At 43.9% G+C, this 27,012-nt stretch overlaps 1 protein-coding gene across 1 annotated transcript in view; it reads left to right on the top strand.

Annotated features, from left to right (window-relative positions):
* Nucleotides 1-27,012, top strand: part of ERBB4 (erb-b2 receptor tyrosine kinase 4) — a 585,583-nt gene that overhangs the window by 522,121 nt on the left and 36,450 nt on the right. Inside the window, exon 24 of the mRNA XM_065413000.1 lies at nt 26,023-26,178. Coding sequence (XP_065269072.1) covers nt 26,023-26,178 — 156 coding nt within the window. The remainder of the gene's footprint in view (nt 1-26,022; nt 26,179-27,012) is intronic.

The raw sequence follows: 27,012 nt of genomic DNA, 5'->3' as shown, positions 1-27,012 counted from the left end.
TAAATAATGAAATGAACTACTTTGAATGGGCAAAGAATATTACTACAGTGGTTATTTCAGGCTGTGCTAAGTCCTGTCATAAAAAAAGTATTAAAATTGTGTTAAATATATTTTAAAATGCAGAATAGTAAACACAGTGGAACTCTCTGAAAGTACTTCAGCTCTGACACACACTCAGCTAATAACAGCCGAAAATATGACTGTTACCTTCAAAACCATGCCAGCATGGCAGCTGAACAAACCTTCAAATAACTCAACCTGAGGTCATCTGAAAACTGAGGGCATTGCCCTTGTGAATTCATCTTTCTGTCTTGCTTCCCGTTCCTTTCTGACTTTCACAGTGTAAATGGTGTTTAAGAGCTCCTGTCTCTCTGGCTGACCACCACTGATCCACATCCTCCTAGCCAAATTAGTCCTGCCCAAAGCGGCGACCCCCGTTGATCACTTCAGAGGCTCCTCCATTTCCGGGGGGCCTGATTCAGCATAGCAGGATACGTAGATTGTGGGCCACCTGCAGCAGAAACACAATAGAATGGAAAGACCACAAGGATTCTAGAAGCTGAATCCTGAAGTTAAAAAGCAAACTGAGGCTAGGGAAGAGAGGTTGTGATTTGATCACCTGTGTCGTCAAAATAACTAGTGATGGTTGAGCTCTGAGTTTGGGCCCAGTTCAAATAAACCCCCAAATTCTGGTGACTTCTACAAAGCTGCTGTGACTATTCTCTTGACTCTGAAGACTTTCCCTGCGATTCTCTCATGAACAGCATTTCTTGGTGTGTTTTCACGGGCCAACGGTCACCTCAGGGACATGCAAAAATTAATAAATATTAATGACTCATCAATAACTGTTAGCACTTTTGACATAAGCGGTTAGCCAGTATTCTGGGTCCTGTGGATTGTTTCTGCTAGGAGGACAGATTGACGATGGAGTTAGGTATTTCTCTGAGGCAATCCTGTTCATTTACAAAGAATGTGCATAAAGATCTGTTTCCCTGAACACAGTATGAATCAAACAGCAGGAGAGACGTTTTATTTGCTCACAGTTTCAGGTCTCTTTCCATCCAGCACTTTATCCAAATGCTCTTAATCTTAGCTTTATCTCAGGATCATGCTACAAAAGTCCTTCTCTGGCTGTCCTTGACTTTCTGCTGCCTTCTCTCTGGACATCTGCTGTATTTCTCTCTCACACATACAGCTGCAATCTAATCAATCCCCAGCCCCGCCATTGGTTCTCAGACTCTGGGAAAACCCTTGGGCCACCTGGCTTAACTCCTACTCCAGCCTTGCATGTGGCCTGTGTTTTGGGCCAAGGCTCCTATCCTTTCTATAAAGGAGATCAATTGTTTTTTTACATTTATCCTGAATGAAGGTGGCTGTTACACCCGCCAATTTCAACAAGACTTCGCCTACCCCTCAGGATAACATTATGAATTCTCCTATGCTGCCAAATCTGCAAAGACACCTTGGAATCCCTCCTTAAAGCACACCTCCGTTATGATGCTTACAAAACAGTTGACAGTGGCTATACAGTTGGTGTGCTGTGACACTGCTCATTATACTAATCACTGTTATTTAAGTCTCTCCTGTCCATTTGTTATATTTAAGGCTACGTTTTAGTCACGGGTATTTTTAGTAAAAGTCAAGGACAGGTCATGGGCCGTAAAAAAAAAATTCACAGGTCGTGACCTGTCCATGACTTGTATTAAAAATACCCGCCCTGACTAAAACTCAGGCAGGGGGCTGCGGGTGCTCTGTCGGGGTCGGGGGGGGGGGGGTGGGGTGTCCAGGGATGTTGGGGGATGGGGAGGCCAGGCCGCGGCGTGTGACCCCGGACCCCTGCTGGTGCTGGGGGGCGGGGTTGGTGGGGCTGGCAGGGGCTTCCTACCCGGCTCCGCATCTCTGCAGCTCCTAGGCGGCTGAGGCAGGGGCCAGGGCAGCGGCTCCGTTGCTCCAGCCACAAGCACCGGCTGCTGTATCTCCCATTGGCCAGCAACCGCAGCCAATGGGAGCTGCGGGGCCTGCGGGCATGGAGACCCCCCCACCCCTCCACCGCCTAGGAGCTGCAGGGGGGCCATGCCAGAAGGAGCCAGGGAGCCCCCACCCCGAGGTAAGTGCCCCCCCCACACTTGCCAACCCCTGCCCCTAGTCCTGAGCCCCCTCCCACACACCCAAACTGCTGCTGCTGGCCCAGGAACTGCCTGGCTCGCTGCAGAAGTCACAGAGGCCTGTAACGGGAACAGACTTAACCATCAAAGTGGCAGCAAGCCTATTGCAAAATAAGACATTCAAAAGATATTTGTATTGAAGAGGCAGGCATTAACAGACCTTCTGAAAGGCGTATTGCTTCTGAGGCCCTGGGGAGTTAATCAAAAGAGCGAACCTGGCTAGAACTCGGCTTGCCCTCCATAGATCTGCCAGTGGAGCAGTAGCCTGGTCTGTGATACACTGCTGCTCCTGTACATCCGCTGTCTTGCTCAGTGCTTTGAAGTTCAGATGAAGCAGATGGTACGTATCGGAGCTGTGCTAAATATGCCATCCATACAATAAAAGGGCCAAAAGATTTTAATCATGTTTTCTCCCAAGCTTTAGAATGAAAACAAACAAAACCCCCAAACAAACAAAAATTACTTTTAAAAAATTTAAGGGCATCGTGTTTTATTTGAAAAGAAAATGGGGTGGGGGTGTTTTCTTTTGGAACAGCCCATAGCAATCTGAAGGTAGCAGATTGGCTAAAGACACTGCCAGTGTTTCTGCAAGGGACCCTAAATGGCTGTATATGCAGCTGTATGTTATGCTGGCAAGGAAGTGCCAAACCAAAACACAGTGGAAGGGCAATAGGGCATAGCGCCCCATAAAAAAACAGATGGGCTGGTTATCCCACATCTGCCTATTGTGGGGTTTCTTGCACCTTCTTCCAAAGCATCTGGTACTCTCCACTGCCAGAGGCAGAATTCTGTACTAGATGGACCAAATGCTGATCAGCCTGGCAATTTCTGCGTTCCTGTGGAAGTTCTCAACCTCTCTTATAGCATGCGCCATGTTTTAATTCCAAGATTCTGACAGGGACCTTTGGCCATCTCATTTGTGATCATGTGAGCTGCCACCTCCCCGGTAAGGATTGCACCACATCTGTGTGGCAACGGCGGCAGGATACAGCAGTGTCCCAGATAGGGTGACCAGATGTCCCGATTTTATAGGGACAGTCCCGATTTTTGGGTCTTTTTCTTATATAGGCTCCTATTACCCCCCACGCCCGTCCCGGTTTTTCACATTTGCTGTCGGGTCACCCAAGTTCCCAGATTGTACCCTCTGAGATGTGTTCATGGGGGGGTTCTCCACATGCCGATTTCCTGTCTTTTTGTGGAGATGTGGTAGAATCAGGCAAGACAAGAAGAGCAGGGAAAGCACACTGTATTCCATCTGGCACCCCAAAAGAAGGTTGATTTCCCCAAAGCCTCTTAAAGTTAATAGAAGTCTTCATGTTGACTTCAGTGGACTTTGGATCAGGCCCAAGATACCTCAAAAAGGTAAAACAGTCCCAGACTGCATTAACTCTTCTGTGGATTCTTTCTGGGTTTCCCAGGAGCCACCATGGCTACATGGAGAGTCAGTGATGGTGGGGCTCTGTTGGAACCAGAGGTCCACAAGGCAGGCAGAACCATTGTAGGGATTTAGGGCCTTGGTGCAGTTAGCCCTTACTTTTTCAGAGATCCTGCAGCTGGGGGGGGGGGGTTCCACAAGGGGGAAAAGCACCCTTGGCCCTCCGATGAAACAATTTGAGTTAATTTCCATGGGGAATTCCATAGAGAAATTGCCAAATAAAAGGTCCCCTCCAGAGGTTTTTCTGCAGGAAAGGATAATCTGTTCCATTATTAGAAAAAGTATTTAGCATATTTTTAGCCAAGGGCATGTCTATACTGCCCCATAATTCAGACTCCCGGGTGTGTGAATAGTGCTCACCTAAGTGCTGCACTGTAACTCCCCTATGTGGATGCCATAGGCACGAATGAAAAGGTTCCTATGTCACATTAAGGTAGTCCTACAGGATTCCCAAACTGCGGGGCAGATAGACATAGCCTTAGCAGCTAAAAATAAGAAAGAGCCAGCACCATGTGACCGGTCATTAAACTCTGTTTTAAATCTATTGATTAATATAGGGCCAAGAGTTTGATTTTTTTGTTTTTCTTCAGTAAAACTTCATAGAATTCCTGATCTCTTCGAACGACTAAAGCTATTAAAAAAAAAAAAAAACCACGCTCACCCGGTAGCAAAACATTTCTAAACTTTATCAAAAAGAAAACAAAGAACGGTGACTTACGGGCATCTCAGAATGGGAATGGCACTGCACCCACTACATTTCATTTCATTTCTGAGACACAAAATGGATTTAATCCATATTTTCCAGAGCTGACAGGCTGATGCTCTGCATATCTGGCAAAGTATTAGCATTCAGTTTCTAATTAACATCATTTATTACCAAGACCTATTAGTGGAGGTTTGAATATGTCCTGTATTGTATGGGCTAATACGTTGAAAGTAATTTCATATTGATGCAGTATGGTTGACCTCATTATTTCAAGAACTTGTGACCATTTTTATGCGAGGAAGGGAGGGAAAGGGGAAGAAAATTCTTTTGTGTATGTGTGATGGTAATGATCTTGTGAGTAATAAGACAGTTGATGTGATTGTCTGTATCCTCAATTACTGTGGCTCCTACAGAAGAGAAGTACTTTCAGTTACTATTCATGCCACCTGGTGACAACACGGCAATTACTGACGTGATCTTTTTGTGATGGCAACTGTATTTCTCAGTGACAGCCTGGTTTCGCCTTACCCTTGTCCTTAAAGAATCTTTCTTGTAAAGACCTTTTTGTGACATTTCTCTTGGGGTCATCTTGGTGTTTTTCAGGCATGTGTTTTAATCAGTGTATTTCAGTCAAACTACAGAAACATATGAAGTCTGGTGCCACTTAGTTTTAATTGATGAAAAAAACCCATGATTAGGTCCTCGGGGAAATAGTGAATTTTCCACAGCTGTGCCTTCTAGCTATCAAGACAATTTGAAAGAGGAAGAGAAGCAACAGTGGGTGAAGCAGCCAGGAGAAACAGGTGTATTAGAAAAATTCCACCAGAGAGAGTTAGATGGACAATGGGCACAGTGGGGCTGATGTGTTTGGCCCTCATCAAACCCCATTGAAATCAATGGCAGGCTTTCCATTAACTTCCATGGGTATTGAGTCAGACCCCTTATTATCTTTTGCCAGAGTTTTGATATCAAAACAAACAAGTCACCTGACGAAGAAGGTGAATGTTAAATGATAGTGACAATAGGGTGAAACAGCAGTGCGGACACGAGGGCCGGTAGAGTCTAGCAAGACCGATGTGATGGTAGCTATGGAGGAGATGCCTCCTGAGGCAGGAAGAGAGCGCTAGATCCCCATCAGGACTCTAACAGGTTGAAGAAGGGAGTTGATTCCCGGTGAAAAGGGCTCTGGCTACTCTAGGCAATGCCCCTCTCATATTCTACAGCTAGGGCTCGCAGTTTGTCATTGTAAATTATGCAGAAGGTCACAGCCTAGGTGTGGGATAAAAGGCAAAAAGTCATGAATTTATAGCAAAAAAAAAAAAAGTCACAGTATGTATCACTTATTAACCTTTCCTTAAAAACAAAGGTTTGGATTTCTAAAGGAGCTGAATTGAGTTAGGTGCCCAATTCTCTTTGAATTTCTGATTGAAAAGCCCAACCTACTGCCATTAAACCAATCATTTAAAACCATTTAAACACACTTCCCTGGCACTTGCTTGAAGTTCTGCAACAGCAACCATGATTTCCACCCTGTCATGCATGGAATCTCTGCCCCATCACTCCCATTCTGTGCCTGTGAGTAAAATTTTCAAAGGTGCCTATTTGATTTAGGAGCTCAAGTCTGTCAATAGCATTAAGACTCCGAAGTCACTCAGAGCTTGAACCTGCTCCCATTCAAGTCAGTGGGAAAACTCCCATGTTACCCTCGATGCAGGGCCGGCTCTGGCTTTTTGGCCGCCCCAAGCAAAAAAAAAACCACGGCGGCCAGAACAGCAAAGCAAAAAAATAAAAAAATATAAAAAAACCTGCGGCGTGGCCGGAGCCAGGGTGCAGGGGGAGAGAGAGAAGGGGGGCGGCCAGGGCTTCAGCAGGGTGCTGCCACGCGGCCCCTCCCGCCGTGCCCCCTGCCGGGAGGGCTCCACACCGCTCCGGTCTGCTGGGAGGGAAGGACGTGGGCTGCCCTGCCGGGCTTGCTGCAGGGCGCTCCCGTCCTCCACGCCGCTGCCCCCTACAGGGCGGCCGGAGCGGAACAACAACAAAACAAACAAACAAAAAAAGCGGCCGTGCCACCCTAGGATTGGGCGGAATGCCGCCTCCTACAAGCTGCCACCCCAAGCACCAGCTTGCTCGGCTGGTGCCTGGAGCCGGCCCTGCCTCGATGACAAAGCCATAATCCTAATTTCTCATTGTTCCTGTTCTTCTAGTGACCTCTTTTAACTTGGAAGCTCTCAAGCTTTTCAGCGAAGCTTGTTCATACCCACCCACCCATATGTTAAAATCCTAAAATGTCAAAAGTAATGGATATTTTTTTAAAACAAAACATGGAAATCATGGAATCCATGACTCCCGTGACAGCTGTGACAAAGGTGAAGCCTTAATTACGGAGTTTGCTATGCTACATATTTCCATTAGACCCCTCAGCTCAGAACTTTCCCAACTCTTTGGGCTGAAACTTTCTATGCTTGGTTTCACCCTAAAGGCAAACAGTTTTGGAAAGCTTGAGTCAAACATGTTTAGATATTATTGAGTTAGGCAATCAGGACTTTTCCTGCTAAAGAACATTATGAAGACTTATCCATAACTTTAAAACTAGACTACTGTGTGGCATTGTGGCACTTGGTGAACTTGCGAAAACCCATGTAAAAGAATAAGGTAGAACCAATTTACAAATGTTTTGTGGATGACAGCACAAACTGTTACTACGGTTTAAGTTATGTAAATATCTGGGTCACTATGGAGCTGCATGGAAAACAAATACACACACATTCTACCAGATCATCACTTACCTTGCACACTCGTGCACAACGACATAAGGGCCTTACTCCCCTGCACTGATTTTGTGCCTGGCTGCTCATATCACAGCAGGGAGAGAGCACCTCTCTGCTACCAGTCTCTGTAATTCACGACTGTGACACTGAAAAGAAAAGAAAAGAAAATTTGAATGGGAAGAGAGAGATTCTTTATAGAGCTTTTCACCCAGAGACACTCCTGTCTTCTTGAGCTAAACACTGGTGCTTTGTGATCTTGCTGGAAGTCCCTCATAGCCATTGTGGCCTTTACAATAACTGATCGCTACCTATCACTTGTTCTACATGTGCCTGCTGGCCCCATGCATTAGACTGTACTGTGCTACCACAACAGGTATTCCTCTGTTTAGGGCTTGTCTACATGGTGCATCAGACCACACTAGAGGGATGTAAATTCTAGTGTATACTAGCTGGACCTCATGGATCCTGCTGGCGTGTACTAGACATTCGCTAATAAGCGGTAACGTAGTCCCATTTCACGCAATGCTATGTTAGCGTGCACCAGGGAACTTCCAGCACAGCCCAGCAGGCTCCGCATGGGCCAGCTACTGCACAGCACACTACTGCCAACTAGAATTTACAAGCCTCTAGTGCGGACTAGACACCATGTGGACAAGCTCTTGGATTATCTGTCCATCTCAGGCACTTACATGGCCCCCGTTGCCATAGTTTCTGAACCACTCTTTCATGTATTTATTTTATATTTATGTATTTAAGTGATTTGCCCCAGGTCATACAGGAAGTCAGTGGCAGAGAAGGTATCAGAACTCTGATCTCCTAAGTCCCAGGCTGGCACCCTAACCATCCTTCCTCTCCTGACTCATTGCTCCCCAAGGACCTCTTTCATATGCCAAAAGGACATGGAGGATGAGGACAATCACAGCCTTTTCATGTATGCCTGGGTAAATTACACCTGTTTAAAACAGTGTCATGACTTTTTTTTTTTAAATGTATTTTCTTATTAAACACTCAACAAAGGGTGTTCAGGTCGAATGCACAGAACTAATGTGGCATCTTGACTCTCTGTGTGCTCTTGCTGTCAACATACAACTGCCACAGTCTATGGTAATTTTAGTTGGGAAAAAAATCCGACTCTTGAAATCAAAATGTGTTTCTCTCCCCCACTCCACCCCTATGATATCTAGGCTCATTGAATTATGCTAATAACCTATTTCATAGTTTTTTCCAGCTATTATCCATCGGCACACTCTGAGTATTTGACCAGTTTGTCCTGTTCCATAAACCACTACAAGTTTCTCAATTAAAAAGAAAAGCTAGTATGAAATATGTAACTATGGTTACCGGTGCTGTGGATGTCTAAAAAATGTGTAGAAACCTAATGGCAACAGAGGTTGGAAGTTCAAGGCTTTAATTTAGTCAAGAACTCTTGAATCAGAGTACTGAAAGTATTTAAACTACATCGAAGACATTCGTCTTTTCTGTTATAGAAAAAGGTGTTATGACCCAATAGCGTAGCTTCCATGAGGTACCTGGATACTTGCCCTGCTCAGAAAACACAAAAATTAAACCAGAGTAAAATATTTGTACCCTCATCCCAGTTCTTTGTAGAACACATAATTGGCTGTGGAATGGAATAGCTTATCCAGATGACAGATCCATGGGAAACAGCTGCTTCCATGTCCCACTATGTATAATGCACATGGATATATTAAAGCAGTGGCTCTCAAGCAGTAGGACTTCATGGGACAACCCATCACCCACACTAAAGTGTTGAGAGGCACTTTCCAAAGACCCCATAGGTAAGGAGTGCAACATCTTCATATTCCTGAAGGGAGCTCTAAAGCAGCAAGCTGCTGAATATTATTGAACAAGCTGTTAGCCACAACACGCAAGACCGAGGGGCATATTCAGAAGAGCTCTTAATAAGTACATTTACGGTTAAGGCAAGTTACAGTGGCCCACCTATAATGTTGACCTAAAGGGGCCACTAAGTGAAACTTCACTTGACTCTGAAATTGATGAGAATATGGGGTAATATGAATCTTCTTTATTGAACCAAAAATGCTTTTATAAAATGCACATCCTGGGGTCTAAAGGTCCCATTTCAACTGTTCTCAGGGACAAACAGAAATATTTTTGCATAATGCAAATCTGATGTCCTCCAGTTGTTATCTGCATTGCTGTAGTGCCTAAGAGCCCTCGTCATGGATCAGGGCACCGTTGTGCTAGGCGCTGTACAAACACATAACAAAAAGATGGTCCCTGCCCCAAGGAGCTTACAGTCTAAGTTGTATGATTCTCATCTGTACACACAAGTTAAGCAGCAACAACATAGCTTTTGTGTACTCAGCAGGCCCTGCCAAAGGGTAGGACAGGCTAAATGTCATCTAAATGTCCTAACCTCTCCCATAGATGGGCAGAATCTATTCCCATAGGAAAGAATTAGTGTTGTATATATTTTATTGCAATAATTTACATTATACCCTGACAGCTGGACAATGTCACACGTTAAAACCCAGCCTTCAGTTTATAACAGCACACCATGAGTGGCAATGCTGATCCCCCGGAAGGAAATCAGAAAGAATAGACAAGACAATGTGGTAGATTAGAGAGGAAAGATGTGTTTTGTGGTTAAAACTCTGGACTGGGATTCTGGAGCTCTGAGTTCTGTTCCCACCTCTGTCGCAGACACCTTGTGATTTGGGCACATCACTTAATCTTTCAGCTCCTTCTGTGTAAAATGGGAACAGTGGTACTTTGTGTATTTAGACTGTAAGCTGTATGAGGCAGGGACTGTCTCTTACTATGTACATGCTCAGTGCTTAGCACAGTGGAGCCCTGGACTTGGGTGGGGCTTTTAGATCCATCTGTCAAGGACTTGTCTAGGGAGGAAGGATAGCTCAGTGGTTTGAGCATTGGCCTGCTAAACCCAGGGTTGTGAGTTCAATCCTTGAGGGGGCCATTTAGGGATCTGGGGCAAAAATCTGTCTGGGGATTAGTCCTGCTTTGAGCAGTGGGTTGGACTAGATGACCTCCTGAGTCTCTTCCAACCCTGATATTCTATGTGCCTTATACAGTACTTTGAGTGCTAACAAACTCAAGCTCTGAATGCAGTACCAGAGAGAAGAATTGTGACAGCTGGAGACCAGCAACAAGAATGCCCTGTCTCCAGTCCACATTCAGACACTGTTAGCACAATCACCTCAACTGATCTCCCTCATCAGCGGTAAATAGGTAATTAGTATTCTCAGGATGGCAAGCTGTTTTCATCAGAACTTTGTCAGGGAAGTCAGATAAACAGTGTGCATGCTCAATAGCACCAGCTCACACCAATGACATTCCTCCTACAAAGTTATCCCTCTTCCAGAAGGTGGTTGCTGGGATCCTTTAGCTCTGTGCTGGCTGTTACAGGTTGCGCATTACAATGCGGGTCATGCACGGAAAGTCAACAACATAAATATATAGACTTTAAATTCTTTATGCATGTATTCCTCCTACTTAACCACTCGCAAACAAGTAGTGCATAGTTTATCGAGGCCAGAATTAGTGGGGGAATATGGCGAGTCAATGAAATCCTGAGTCTTCTAACAGAAGGTCAGAATACTTACTCTATTGTTTGAAGTTTGCACTCTGCCGTACACTTACTGCAACCCAGAGAAGGCTCGGCTTGGATCTGTTAATCTGGAGGTTGCCTTATTAATAGGCTGCACACATCATCGATTTTTAATTAATTTCTAAAGAGACAGAGGATAACTACCGCAGCCCACAGACATCTCTGTACTTATTGCAGTCCACATCTCTATTGATCGTCTGCCTAAGGAGCAGAAGTAATCCATTTTAAATACACTTCTTGGAGAGAGTGCATGCACTACACAATATACCTTCCCAATTGTAATTGTGTTGGCAAGAGGTCAGTGGTAGCAGGGAGGGGGCGGGTAACACATTGCTTAGTATTCTACTGGCCATGTGAGGAATTGAGCCTTTTACACATGCTTAATGTTTCAGGAAAGCCAGGTTATCTCACTTATAACTGTGGAGTATTAAGAAAGCACTGGTAAGAAAGTAGCCTCTGCATTTGGCCCTGGTGAGACTGCTGCTGGAATACGACATCCAGTTCAGGTGCCCATAATTCAAGAAGGATGTTGCTACATTAGAGAAGGTTCAGAGTACAGCCACAAGAATGATTAAATAATTAGAAAACCTGCCTTTTAGTGAGAGACTCAAGGAGCGCAGTCTATTTAGCTTCACAAAGAGAAGGTTAAAGAGTGACTTGATTCCAGTCTGTGAGTACCTACATGGGGAACAAATATTTAATAGTGGGCTCTTCAGTCTAGCAGAGAAAGGTATAACATGATCCAGTGGCTAGAAGCTGAAGCTAGACAAATTCAGACTGGAAATAAGGTGTAATTTTTTAACAGGGTGAGGATAATTAAGCATTGGAACAATTTGCCAGTGGTTGTGGTGGGATTCTCCATTACTGGTGATTTTTAAATCAAGACTGGATGTTTTTCTGAAAGGTCTGCTCTAGGAATATTGGGGGGAAATCCTAGGGCGTGTGTTATACAGAAGGTTGGACTAGATGATCACAATGGTCCCTTCTGGCCTTGGAATCAGAGTCACAGCTCCATAGTTAAAGTTGCATTGGAAATTCTCTTTTGAGGACCTGTTTTGCCCACCTAACTTTTCAGAGGAAGGCCCTTGTGCTAGTACAATTGCAGAGACTAATGTCAGGGAGGAGAAAAATGAGATAAAAATCTTTCAAATGGAAAGTGCTCACATATGAACCATCTTTGAAAAGTACCCAGTAGTTCTCATGAGTTTTTGACCATCTGTGGCTTTAAATCTGAATCCCCTACAAACGCCAATATTCAGGAATAGGAAGATTCTTTTACATACTGTCATGTGTAGCACAGGTTATTAGGATTCTGATTTTTGAAACAAAGTTACATATTAACAATCTTTGTTATAATGAATTGTATTGCTTCCAGTCACTTAACTTGAATCAGTTGGCAATGAGTATTAATTGACCGTCAAGAAAAGTTTGGGGTACTAAGAAGTTAGTACTTAAAGGCCTTCTTTACATTAAGAAATGTTATCATCAGATGTTAGCAATGGTTGCATCTGAACGAGTGCTGAACGTACTTCAGAGAAGGACAAGCCATGCTCAGCCCAGTTTCACCTAGCTGTTATTAAACCCTATGGTTAAAAGTCTAATCTACAGAGCCCAGGCATTGTAGTGTAACTGTGAAAGGGCTTCATCAAACTGGAAGGAAACATGCCGCAGAGCTACTTGGTCCCTTTCCCACACTGGAATCCCCAGTGGCTTCTGCCTTGCTTTCTCCTCTACTTGCATTGATGGTGATGGAGCGAAAACGGCCTTTAAAGAGCACCTGTCTGGTTGGTGCTACCGTTACAAGCCTTTGTGAGTAATAAGACATGGCAGAGCGAGCAGAGAGGCACCAAACTCCAAGTGGTTTAGCAGAGAGCTAGAGAATTACCTCCTACCCAGAAGTCCTTACTTTACTAAATTCCTCCTACAACCTGTCCCAATGGTTTCTGGTAACTGGAGAACCAAGAACTGTTTGGTTATCTCTTCACTGTGATTGGTACCCTGCCCCTACCCTGCCCCTTCTCTGAGCCCCCCCCCCTCACTCCATCCCTCCGTCACTCGCTCTCCCCCACCCTCACTCACTCACTCATTTTCACCAAGCTGGGGCAGGAGGTTAAGGTGCAGGCTCTGAGGTGGGCCAGGGATGAGGGGTTTGGGGTGCAGGAAGGGACTCCGGGCTTGGGGGTGGAGCTGAGGGGTTCAGAGTGTGGGAGGGGGCTCTGGACTGAGGCAGGGGTATGGGCTCTGGCCTGAGGGTGCAGGCTCCAAGGTGGGGCCAGAAATAAGGGGTTCAAGGTGTGGGAGGGGGCTCTGGGCTGGGGCAAGGGGATGAGGTTCAGGCTCTGGGAGGGAGTTTGGGTGTGGGAGAGGGCTCAGGGCTGGGGCAGGGAGTTGAGGTGTGGGAGGGGGATGTGGGGTGTGGGCTCTGGGAGGGAGTTTGGGTGTGGGAGAGGGCTCAGGGCTGGGGCAGGGAGTTGAGGTGTGGGAGGGGGATGTGGGGTGCAGGCTCTGGGAGGGAGTTTGGGTGTGGGAGGGGGCTCAGGAGGGGGTGCGAGGTGCAGGTTCTGGGAGGGAGTTTGGGTGTGGGAGGGGGCTCAGGGCTGGGCAGAGGGTTGGGGCAGGGGAGGGGGTTCAAGTGCGGGCTCCAGGGGGCTCTTATCTCAGGGGACTCCCCAGAAGCTGCAACATGTCCCTCAGCTCCTAAGCAGAGGCATGGCCAGGCGGCTCTGTGCACTGCCTCCATCTGCAGGCACTGCCCCCGCAGCTCCCAAACGGCGTGGTTCCTGGCCAATGGGAGCTGCAGAGTAGCTCTCAGGGTGGGGGCAGCATGTGGAGCCCCTGGCCGCGCCTCCACCTAGGAGCTGAGGGACATGCCGCCGCTTCTGGGAAGTCACACGGAGCCAGGTAGAGACCCTGCAAACCTGGCCAACTGGACTTTTATCAGCCCAATGGAGAGCCATCAGGGTCCTTTTTTGACCGGGCATTCTGGTCGAAAACTGGACATCTGGCAACCCTATTCCCAGCAGAGGAAGGGAATACAATTTTTAGATTCCTACTTTGTGTCTCTCACTATTACTGCCATTTTACACATTTATATACTGTCGCTCATTTCAAACACCTGATATACAGCTATCTCTGGGGTGGGACAAGCAGTAAGAAATGAATGGCACGCTGTAGAACAATGAAGGGAGAGAAATGTTTGACCAGGACAGTCGGACAAACTCCTCTTGCAAAAAGTGCCACAGGATCTTTAATGTCCATCCACAGCAGACACGTTGGCTTTAAAGGTCTCATCCCCCAAATCTCCAAGCAGTAAAGACACAGTATCCCATTTATCTGCCTTGGGAGAATGAAGGGCTGAAATGAAACTGCTAAAACTGGAACTGAATCTGGGCATTTCAAAGTCAATATGTACTTTGTTTCGCTTCTGATTTTTTCCCCCCTCCAGCTCCATCATTCTCTCTTTATGAATCACATACCATTAAAGCCCAGCCTGCATATTCTTTGAAACTGATGAATCTAAAGTTTTATCTCAGTGATCACTAATTTGTTTCCTTTCCATATTATTTCCTTGCCTCATTTTGTCCAGTTCTGTTTTAACTCCTTTAATTTTGTATATCATTGAGGCTACGTCTTCACTGCAGAACTGACTTGTTATCTACACTTAGGCTAACTCAGGAGGAGTTAACTTATCTTGCGTGACATGGGCACACTGCAAAATAACACTTGAGCAGCACAGAGCAATTGTGTTAGCTGTTGACAAGTTGTGTTAATTTGAGCTATAACCTGTACCCGCTTCTTGAGCCGGCCAACTTGAGTTTAAAGCACCATCGTGCTCGAGTTAAGGCTTTTTGTGTGTGGATGGGACTCAAATTCAGGGCAAAATTATAACTTACATTAACTCTGCAGTGAAGACAGGCCCTCGGAGAGCAGGGAGGAAGGACATGTGCTTTAGAATAACTTAGTCCTTCTCTTCTTTCATGCAGAGGAAATCCACCAAGGGGGACATTCTCTTCACCCACATAAAGCCTGATGGGTGAAACCACCCCCAACTTGAAGGCCAGGGGTCAGGCTACAGTGCAGAATCCCCAGCCTCCATGTTAGCTCACTGAACTGTAGGCATTTTCAGAACACATTAGCAACTGATCTTGTGGAAGAACTGAATAGTGCAAGCTGTAAATTCCTAGTTCGATTGTATCTGACAATTGGATTTAATTCTTTGATCATCCCTCACTATCTCCTCGCTGTGGGAATGGCCTGTACGTCTAGTTTCGTAGACAGAACCATGTAGCAAATCATATTTCTGCAGTGAATGAGTCTTTTAAAAAATCCTGTGCAGTTGAGTCAATATATTGCAGAGCAACTTCAGTTCTTCCTCCACATAGTTATCTCAGGGAGTTAAAGCTATTTAGATGATGCCAGTTGCTTCTAACAACAAAAGGTGCCTCTCTCCCTTGAAAGTGTATTCAGCTTTAACCCTAGGTAGAATTATATTATATTTTTAGTGGGGCAAGGAGAGGAGAGATTATCATTTCAAGCTTTCTTTACTGATGATTCCTGTTATTAAGCAAGCTTCATGTTATTAAAAAGAAAAGATGATGATGTATTCCTGCCAGCTCTGCAGATTAATATCCATGAGATCCTACGTTGGCTTGAAATATCCTAGCTTCATATGCCTGTTTGATGATTCTGCTGCATGGTATGGCTGTGGTAAGCAGAAGTTCTTATCAGAGTAAGTCAGGCCTCCCTTGACTTCCTTTAGCTTCCTAGGGATAGTCAGATCAACATTCTCCCTCCCTCCCATTCTACTTTGAGAGAAGTTGATGTTTGTACTCAAGAATAGAAAACTAGTCACATTGAGAACATAAGAATGGCCTTACTGGGTCAGACCAATGGTCCATCTAGCCCAGTATTTTGTCTTCCAACAATGGCCAGTGCCAGATGCTACAGAGGAAATGAACTGAACACTGCAATTTATTGAGTGATCCATCCCCAGTCATCCATCCCAGCTTCTGGGAGTCAGTGGTTTAGGGACACCTGGAGCAGGGAAGTTATTACAGCACATCTCACTGGTAATACTGTTTAGAATAAGTACAGCTTTATTTAAAATAATAATAAATTGCCATGGAAAATTAGGCCCCTGATCCTGCAAATGCTTATGCGCATGTTTGACTTTACGTGCATAAGTAGTCCCATGAAGCTCACAAATTAAGCACATGAGTAATGTCTACACACAAGTTCTACCGCTTTAAACTATAGTGTTATAGGCTAGGTCTACACTACAGCGGGGGGTCGACCTAAGATACACAAGTTCAGCTACGTGAATAGCGTAGCTGAAGTGGCGTATTTTAGGTCGACTTACCTGGCTGTGAGGACGGCAGCAAGTCGACCGCTGCCGCGCCGCCGTCGACTCCGCTACCGCCTCTTGCCGTGGCGGATTTCCGGAGTCGACGGTAGAGCCATCAGGGATCGATTTTATCGCGTCTTCACTAGACGCGGTAAGTCGATCCCCGATAGACCGATTGCTACCCGCCGGATCGGTGGGTAGTGAAGACAAGCCCATAGTTAAAGTGGTACAACCCTGCTAGTGTAGACGCAGTTATGCCAGTATCAAAGTGCTTATACCAGTATAGCTTATTCCTGTAGGGAAGGGGAATAACTATACTGGTATAAGGCACCTTTATACTGGTATAACTGTACATTAGAGCTGGTCTATACAAGCAGTAAGAGATGAATAGCACGCTGTAGAACAATGAAGGGAGAGAAATGTTTGACCAGGACAGTGGGACAAACTCCTCTTGCAAAACGTGCCACAGGATCTTTAATGGTCTATACTAAATGGCCCCTCTAATACCAGTAGTCGTTCAAGTGTGGACTAGGCCTAAGAATTTGCAGGATTGGGGCCTCAGTAATTCAGGAAAGCACTTAGACACCTGCTTCGGTTCATCCCTTTTAATTATCCCAGAGTGCACTTTGACTTCAATGGGACTTAAGTACATGCTTCAGTGCTCTCCTGAATAGGAATGCTGTTCTGAACTGGAGCCTTAAATTGTCATACAAGCTCCTTATGGAAGCAGACTTCAGACAGGGCTCCTTTGAAATCGAAGAGTTTGACTTTTCCTAAGCAACCTGTGCCAACTGTGAAAGACTCAAAGAGCGTCTGGCGCTGAACGGGTGGTACTTTGAAACGTACAAAAAAGTACCAAAAAAAAATCAAATAAAAATGTCTGAACAGCCCAGACTTGCAACATCTCGATCACGAGCTGTACAAAATGCAGCTCTGTTCAACAACTGCCCTTAGGAACTGGGAGACAAATGATAGCTACAGAAAGTAATGCTTGGCAATAAAGTAAAAAAACAGCAAAGGTGCCCACCTCCTGAAGGCAAGGAATCTCAGGGGACAAACGTATAACTCAGGGTTACATCTGAGAAGCTCTTTAAAAAGATCTCCCTCTACATACTTTTATTTCCACGCACTCCTTGGCTACACTGCTTTGTGGATGCCTATGTTAGCAGCAGTCCTAATACTTTATGAACCTATTAGAGACTTTTCTGCTGCAATGCAGCACTTTCTTTAACTCATGAAGCTGTTCCATGTGTTATCTTCACCCCCGGAATTTTTGGACAAGAAGCCTCCTTTCCTCTGTCCCAGAGCGCTTTTATTTGTTACCAATGCGTGAGAGCTCATTTTCTGTTATGCCAATTTTCTCGCAGAAGGATACGGATACATTAGAGCTCAGGGCTCTGAGTTGCCGTCTGTTTGAGAGTTTAGAGACCTCAGCAAACAATCCCTAACCAACGTGAGAAAGGCCTCTTATTATACACGTTGGATTTACTAGTGCTGAGTCGGTATAATGGACCAAGCTCTGCTCTGAGTTACACCTAAGCTACCCTGCTGGAGTCATGGGCATTGCACCGGGGGTTACTGAGAGCAGAATTTGGCCCATTCAAACTATACGTATGTTCTTGTATTTAATTATAGGGGACATTTTCAAAATCACAAATGGCAGATGGAGGCCTGTCACTGACTTTTAATGGGAGTTAGGGACCTACGTACCATTTCTTCCTTGGAGTCTCCCAGTCTCCCTTACCTGTCTGCCTTCCTTCTCAGTAAAACCATCTTATCTTCCTATGAGCCTAATCCTGCACCTCTGAAGGCAATAGGAGTTTTGCTGTTGTCTTCTATGGAGCAGCACCAGGCCCTGTGCAAGGTTAGTAAAGCTCCTGGTTAATGTATGGTGTTATATAAGTGATTCTATATCGTGTACTATGCACTTTGTAGGCAAAGCCCTCCTAGTATTAGACTTGGCTTAGATTATTCAGCAAGGCCATCAGAATGATGCAGTAAAGTCCAATATGGCAGAGGACTCTACCGCCACAGCAGTCTCTCTAGGCTAAACTAGCCCAAACCTGACCAAAATCACTCCGGTTCAGCTTTAACTTCCCTTCTGTCTCTGGGGACGTACAGGAAGCGAGGGTCTCCTAAGCGTCAGCCCTGGCTGAAGAGAAGGTGTGTGTGGCGTATTGAAAACTGTGTTAAAATTACAAGCTGTCACTTTAAATGGTAGAGGGTTTCCTGGTCCTACTTGCAGGCGAGGGGGCTCGGATCAAAGTGTGCAGTCTGGCTGCTCAGCAGTTAATCTGCAAAGAGCCAGCCTAGAACAAGCTGGCTCGAGTTGTGCCTCTCTACCTTAGGGAGCAGCCTGTTTCGTTCTTTAATTTTTAGTGAGTTACATTTTCACAGTTGCACGAAATGTTGGTGTATTAAGAGAAAGAGAAAGAGTCTGCAGCCAGGAGGGCTGTTAAAGTTCAAACTAAAGCTTGAGGAGCTGGCAGGAGGAGAGATGTCTGACCTGCGGAATGAGTGCCAGCCCCAGCAAACTCACGAGGCTTCCCCCCCAGCTGCAGAGCTCCTAGGGGGCGCAGGAGAAGCACTGGCCCTCCCCATTCCCAACCAGCGTTGCCTACTTTGACCCCACTTTAGTGGAGCTTGTAAGGTGCCCAGGTGTGATCTTCTCTTTTGCAATTCTTAGGAGCCCAGCAGCTAGAGAAGACATTTACGGGACAGGCTTCCTAAGCTCTGTTGGAGCAGTACAAATTCTTCCTCTAACATCCTCCCACTGCGTGCCTGTCTGGGATCTACTCAGCTGCTCATTGGTCTTATCTTGTTGAAGTCCCAAGATTTCTGGACAGCCATTTATGCAGTGTATTTGCAAAATGAAGAATGATGGCATTTGCACAGCTACATAATCAAACAGTAAAAGAGGCTTTGTCTATATACTATAGTATATTTAGACTTGGAAAGATTCGATGTTTATCGATAAACATCGATTTCACCTGGCACACTCAAACCGACAAAAAATAGTTCCATCTATGATCACGGAAATCTACAGATAGGCAAAGTAAGGAAAATACTGCCCGAGAATGTTAATTAGAGACTGTCATTAAATCATTATTGTCTGACGCTCCCGTAATTTTCTGCAACGGTGAAAATTTAAATTGATAAAAATACAAAAAATGCTTAGTACACCAAATTTCGTGCAACTGTGAAAATGTAACTCACTAAAAATTAAAGAAGCTTAAAATTAAACATCAATATTATCCATCAAAATTATAAAAAAAAAACATGAAATTCTGCCAAGCCTAAGTATATTTAATGTTATATATATGTGAGTAAAGACTAGGTGTAGTACAGGTTTATCTCTGTATGTGGTTATTACACTGGGTTAGGATGAGGGGTATGATTATAATAAATAGCAGGCTGATCCTTATTCATGCTAACATTCAAAAATGGCTTACTCAATTTATCTGTGTCCCAACTGTTTGCAGTGTGTCTTTGACTTCTTACTGGCAATAAGTGCTGATTCAGAGAGTGATTGTATGTTAGAGGATCCTGTTAGTAATTGCACTTCCAATGATCTCCTCAGTGAGGAAACCATTGCAATGAAGAGGTTTCGATGATGGGTTAGTCAGAGCTGATCCTAACATCTGTAGGGTGGGCATAAGGATCATGGAAGCATCCAAGGTTTATGATTTCACCTTTTTAGCACTGGCTCTTCCCCTTTAATATTTCATCATCAAATCACACCTTGTAGCGAACTTTCGGGTACCAGTGGAGACACAAAAAGTCAGACCTCTGTGCAACCCTGTCCAGTCAAATTATATTCTGATTGCATTTTGTATCCCTGCAGTCCTCATTTGTGGGGGGCTGATCATGCCAGGTGTTGAATTTCAATATTCTCATGGACCGCAGACCAGAACCTTCTCAGGATCAGACTTTTAATGTAGTTTTTTTAGAAATCAATCTCTCTCTCTCCCCCCATTGTAAGGGTGTCTCATTGCTCTGTCAATGGATCTCACATAAAATATTTGTTTGATATTTGACCTTAAATCTACTGGGTGATGTTGACACCAGCTATGAAATGCAGATTATTTTGTTGCTCGCAATACTCCTGCATTTTATACAAAGGTTAAACATACATATATAATACTGCTCCTGCCAGGTTTGAGAAGGTCTTCAGACAACGTTTCCAGCATAATATATGTTTAAATGGTGCTGTTGCAATGAACACCATAGGTTTCTCCCATCCCTTCCCTCCATTGTTATGCTTTGTTTATATTGTACATGGCTCACTATGCACAGACCTTGTTAATAGGATGTGGAGGAAAATCAATATGTTGTTTAACTTGGATATTCCCAAAAGCACATGCAATCCTGAAGGTCATGAATCTGCAAAAGGAACTTCATGCTGCCATAAGGATCTGCCCACATGACTGTTTTTACAGGGTTAGCTCCATTAATTTTTTTTTCATGTAAACCTCTCATTTGAAATTATTAATCGGAGTTTTGCCCAAATAAGGACTTAAGAAGTGATCCCATGGGTATGCAGGTTTGGATGTTTTCCCTCTAGTTCACATAATTAAGGCCACGTTGTAAGATGTCTAAGCGGAGAAGGGATTTAACAGGTGCATATGGAGTCCTCTGTTTTAGGCAACATTGTTGTAGCAAAAATGTACAAGAAAGAAGATGAGTATGGCAAGCTGCATGGAACTTGGAAGGAGGAGCACAGGTTGCAGGAAGAGTTTAGAGGTTGCATTGGAAAGTTAGGCTGCAGTTGGAGCATCTCTGAAAATAATTCTCTTAATAATGAGCCAGTTCAGTTTCAGAAACATGGAGTCCTCTCAAGTTATTACCTAGCACAGGGTACACGACACAACATGAAATATATAAATTTACAGCCTTATCGGGATTTCATGAATTAAGGGTCACTTTTTAAGAGCATAAGAATGGCTATACTGTGTCATACCAGAGGTCCATCCTATCTTCCAACAGTGACCAGAGACAGATGCTTCAGAGGGAGTGAACAGAACAGGGCACTTTGAGTGTTCCATCCCCAGCTGTCCAGTCCCAGCTCTTAGCAGTCAGAAGTTTACAGACACCCAGAGCATGGGTTTTCATCCCCGACCATCTTGGTTAATGGCCATTGATGGACCTGCCCTCCATGAACTTATCTCATTCTTTTTTGAACTCGGTTATTCTTTTGGCCTCCGCAATTTCCCAAGGCAGTGGTTCCACAAGGTGATGCAGCATTGCGTAAAGTGCTTCCCTGTGTTTTTTTTAAACCTAATGCCTATTAATATCATTGGGTGACCCCTGGATCATGTGTTATGTGAAGGGGTAAATAATTCCTTATTCACTTTGCTCCACACCGTTCGTGATTTTATAGACCTCTATCATGTCTCTTCTAAGGCCTCTTTTCCAAGATGAACATTCCCTGTCTTTTTAATCTCTCCTCATATGGAAGCTGTTCCGTATCCCTAATAATTTTTGTTGCCTTTCTCTGTACTTTTTCCAATTCTAATATAGCTTTTTTGAAGTGGGGCAACCAGAACGGCATGCAATATTCAAGGTGTGGGTGTACAGTGGATTTATATAGTGGAATTATATTTTCTACCTTATTATCTAGCCCTTTCCTAATAGTTCCAAACATTCGCTTAGCTTTTTTGAGTGATTCAGCACATTGAGCAGATGTTTTCAGAGAACTATCCACAATGATGCCAAGATCTCTCTCTTGAGTGGTAACAGCTAATTTAGATCCCATCATTTTGTAATTGTAGTTGGGATTATTTTTTTCCGATTAGCATTACTTTGCATTTATCAACATTGAATTTCATCTGCCATTCTGTTGCTCAGTCACCCGATTTTGGGAGATCCTTTGCTGTCTCCTTTGGACCTAATTATCTTGAGTAACTTAGTATCATCTGAAAACGTTGCTACCTCACTGTTTACTCCTTTTTCCAGATCATTCATGAATATGTTGAACAGCACTGGTCCCAAAACAGATCCTTGAGGGATGCTGCTGTTAACCTCTCTCCACTGTGAAAATGGACCATTTTTTCCTACCTTTTGTTTCCTATCTTTTAACCAATTACTGATCCATGAGAGGACCTTCTCTCTTATCCCTTAACTGCATACTTTGCTTAAGAGCCTTTAGTGAGGGACCTTGTCAAAAGCTTTCTGAATGTCCAAGTACACTATATCCACTGAATCCTCCTTGTACACATGTTTGATGATCCCCTCAAAGAATACTAATAGATTGGTGAGGCATGATTTCTCTTTTCAAAAGCTGTGTTGACTCTTCCCCAACATATTGTGTTCATCTATGCGTCTGACAGTTCTGTTCTTTCCTATGGTTTCAACTAATTTGCCTGGTACTGAAGTTAAGCTTACCAGCCTGTAATTGCCAGGATCAACTCTGGAGCATTTTATTAAAAATCGGCCTCGCATGAGTTATCTGCCAGTCATCTGATACAGAGGCTGATTTAAGTGATAGGTTTTCATATCACAGTTAATAGTTCTGCATTTTCATATTTGAGTTCCTTCAGAACTCTTGAGTGAATACTATCTGACCCTGGTGACTTATTACTGTTTAATTTATCAGTTTGTTCTAAAACCTCTTCTATTGACACCTCAATCTGGGACAGTTCCTCATATTTCTAAGCTAAAAGGAATGGCTCAGATGTGGGAATCTCTCCCACGTCGTCTGCAGTGAAGACCAATGCAAAGAATTCATATAGCTTGTCTTCCTTGAGTGCTCCTTCAGCACCTCGATGGCCCCCTGTCCCCACCGATTGGTTACCAGACCTCCTTCTTCTGATATACTTAACAAAAAATTCTATTAGTTTTTGTGTCTTTTGCTAGTTGCTCTTCAAATTCTTTTTTGGCCTTCCTAATTATACTTTTACACTTGACTTGCAAGAATTTGTGCTCCTTTCTATTTTCCCGAGTAGGATTTGACTTCCAATTTTTCAAAGACATGTTTTTGTCTCTGACCGCCTCTTTTACTCCATTTAGCCATGGTGGCATTTTTTGGAACTCTTACTTTTTACAAAAATAAATGGGGTATACATTTAGTTTGAGCCTCTTTTACGGTGTTTTTTTTAAAGTTTCCATGCAGCTTGCAGGCATATCACTCTTGTGACTGTTCCTTTTGATTTCCATTTAACTAGCCTCCTCATTTTTGTGGTGTTCCCCTTTGTGAAGTTAAATGTTACTGTGGTGGGTTTCTTTGGTATTTTCTCCCCTACAGGGATGTTAAATTTAATTACATTATGGTTACTATAAGGTTAACCTCTTGGACCAAATCCTGTGCACCACTTAGGACTAAATCCAGAATTGCCTCTCCCCTTGTGGGTTCCAGGACTAGCTGCTCCAAGAAGCAGTCATTAATGGTCTCTAGAAATTTTATCTCTGCATCCTGTCCTGAGGTGTCATATTCCCAATCTATATGGGGCTAGTTGAAATCCCCCATTATTATTGAGTTTTCTGTTTTCGTAACCTCTGCAATCTCCCTGAGCACTTCACAATCACCATCCTGGTGAGGTGGTCAGTAGTATATTCCTACTGCTATACTCTTATTATTCAATCATGGAATTTCTATCCATAGAGATTCTATGGTATAATTTGTTTCATTTAAGATTTTTACTATATTTGATTAGGTTTTTTCACATACAACGCCATTCCCCCACCAGCGCGACCTACTCTGTCATTCCTATATACACCTCTACCCCGATATAACGCGACCCGATATAACACAAATTCGGATATAACGCGGTAAAGCAGCGCTCCGAGGGGGTGGGGCTGCACACTCCGGCGGATCAAAGCAAGTTCGATATAACGCGGTTTCACCTATAATGCGGTAAGATTTTTTGGCTCCTGAGGACAGCGTTATATAGGGGTAGAGGTGTATTTTTTATCCTGGTATTACCATGTCCCATTGATTATCATTGTTCCACCAAGGTTCTCTGATGCCTATTATATCAATATCCTCAGTTAATACCAGGCACTCAAGTCCATCTTAATATTTAGACTTCTTGCATTTGTATACAAGCACTGTCAATATTTAGTTGTCTGCCTTCATGTGATGTAATTGAATGGGACTCTTTTTTCATTTAATTGTTTCTCTTCAGATCCTACCTGTACTTTTATCAACTTCTAGCCACTCCTCTTTACTCGGATATAGCGTATTCCCTTTAATAAATCCTCCCCGAAGAAATACATCTCTCCAAACCGGGTGCTCCTCTGCGCCTGTCAGCTTTTATTGTTGCTGTTGATGCTGCTACTTCTGTATCCTGGAATGTCACTGGTACTGATTGATTGGCTTGTTATACAGTATCACTTGTTGGTTGGGTTCCAATTGTTATTACGCAAGCTTGCTCACGATACCATCTAAAGCAATCTGCTTTTTCATGACATGATTGGTATATGGTTCATAACTGTTTGCTCTGTGAGATTTATTTGTCTGTTTTTTCCACAGCTTTTGTTTTGATGTCAGAAACTCTTAATCCTTCAAAGTGTACAGTTGTGATGTTCAACAGCCAGCAGCACTGATTTGCAATTGGCATGAGAGTGTGCTTGCTTTGACTAAAAGTGCCTTTTAAAAATAATTCTGTTTGCTGTATGCCATATAGTCCCCACTTCCCTGTTCAAACACTCTTCATGTTGACTGCAGCAAAATATATTGCATTAAAAATAAAATATTATGCTGAAGCCCCCCCATGAGCCTTTCATAACCTTCCGTGTTGATTGCTTTGAAATCTTCTATTTAAAAGCGAAGTGTTATGGCCACTGGTTTCCTTTTTGCTGAAATACATTTCAAAGTGCCCCTTGGTGACTTCTGTAGAGGTGTCCCCTTTGTCTGCCAGCACAGGACTAGATTCTACCACATTACATTGAATAGTTCCTTAACATAGACATAGACCCATTGATATCAGTCGGGCTAGTCGTGTAGCACCACAATGTAAGGGAATCAGAATCTGGCCCGTTATACTGAGTAATGTACTTATTTTAATCACTGACGGTGATTCTTCGAATTATCATCTTATATGATACTGCAGCTTCCAATATTTTTTTTTAAACTACTGTGTATGTTATAGAGTGGATATATGAAAAGTCACCGTAAGGGTAATTGCCAGGCATGTAATTTCATCTGTAGGTCCCTATAATGACTGCTAATGTCATAAATTCCTCTTTATGAAATTACAGGCTTGTAACCCTTTCAGGGCATCTTGCATTCTTCATAGAAGTAGTAAGACTAAGCTTTGGTGGTGATCTCAGTAAACTCACATGCTGATCGCAGGTGCTTAGTCTGTCATCAGACTAAGTAAATGATTAGGGCAGATGCAGATGAGACAATTTGGACATGTTTTAGCTTATCTATTAAGACACCTGGATGACTTGTTAACACAACTACTTGTAACAGAATGTATATGCTCATAAAAGACATTGACCATTGATCTTATATCCAATTATAATACAAGAGGTAAAGTTTTAATGGGGTTGGAAAAGCAACTGGATTGCAGCCAGAGGAACACAGAGTTGTTTTCCCCATAATTCACTAAGAATATTGAAAATTTGTATCCAGCTCAGAGGCTTTGGGTATAGAACAGGAGCATTTTCTTGTAGTTAGCAAGCTGGACTGGGTGTCAGGAGATCCAGATTCAATTCCCAGCTCTGCCACAGACTCCTGTTGAGGCCTTGGACACATCACTTAATCTCCCTGTGCTTCAGGTTCCCTCTCTGCAAAATGGGGAGGATAATCCTTCCTTTCTCTGTCTTGTCTCTCTAGGTTGCAAGCTGTTCATGGTGAGGACTCTCTCACTATGTACAGTTCTTAGCACCTTTGTGGCTCTGACCTCTAGGCACTATTTTATCATATAATAATATTATAGACTGTTTTTCAAGATATCATGGAAACAGGTTGCAAAAAGAGGGGGGGAAATCTGAAAAATATTTAAGGGTTTTTTTGACTTAAAAGAAATGTTTTGTGTCCCCCCAGGGAATGATGTACCTGGAAGAGAGGAGACTGGTTCACCGGGACTTGGCAGCCCGGAATGTCTTGGTAAAATCACCAAACCATGTGAAGATCACCGACTTTGGCCTGGCCAGGCTCCTGGAAGGCGATGAGAAAGAGTACAACGCTGATGGAGGGAAGGTGGGTGCATTCATGCCAGCAGTCCTGGTCTTGCTCTTTTGCAGGGGCCTTCATTCATTCCAGTGCTAAGCTCTTGTTCTCTCTATTCCATCACTTGAAAGGGGTACACCTATTGGAGCGTGACCATGGACATTATTAAAAGGAAACTTTGTAGATGAAGGCTGAGATTTTCAAAAAGAGAAACTGAACGTTAGGCTCCTGAATTCACATTTTGGTACAAGCCTCATTTTTCAAAAGTCCTGAGCACACCAGAGCTGCCTTTGACCTCAGCGGGAGCTATGACTATGTACTCGGCACTCTGGGAAATCAGGCAGGGCCCAGTCCTGCGAGTTATTCATTCTATTCAATGGGACTCGGCAAGATACAGGGCTTGGCCTAAGATGAGCCCCACTGAGCAAAACAGGATCGTGGCCGGGCTTTGTTCTTGTGTCTTCCATTTTGTGCTGCATTTCTACTGCAATGAAAACATCTGAATTCAGTGCAGTGCCGTTGTTCCAGTTCATCACTGTAGGCTATTGCCAGCACTGAGTAGTTTGCAGGCTACTTTTCCTAGACAGATCTCTCTCCAGCAGCCACAAGGGAAGGGGGCAGGAGATGTTTACTTGTAGCGTGTCCATTAAGGTTTTACATGTGGTTTCCAACAATCTGCCTGTTGGCTCACAGTAAAAGAATCTATGCATGCTGTTTCCCAGTTCCTTGTTGCAGTGCCAACATTTGCTCAAGACATCTCTGAAAGGATGCAAAATACTGGGGCACTCAGGAGATCTGCTGCATGTAATTAAAACAGACAGGTTTTAACCTGGGCACCTGGGACACTTTCCGCTGTTCTTCCCA

This window comes from Emys orbicularis, chromosome 11 (assembly GCF_028017835.1).
Source record: "Emys orbicularis isolate rEmyOrb1 chromosome 11, rEmyOrb1.hap1, whole genome shotgun sequence".
NCBI classification, from domain to species: domain Eukaryota; kingdom Metazoa; phylum Chordata; order Testudines; family Emydidae; genus Emys; species Emys orbicularis.
Note: the sequence above shows the minus strand (reverse complement) of the source record. Positions and strands in the feature narration are given on the sequence as shown.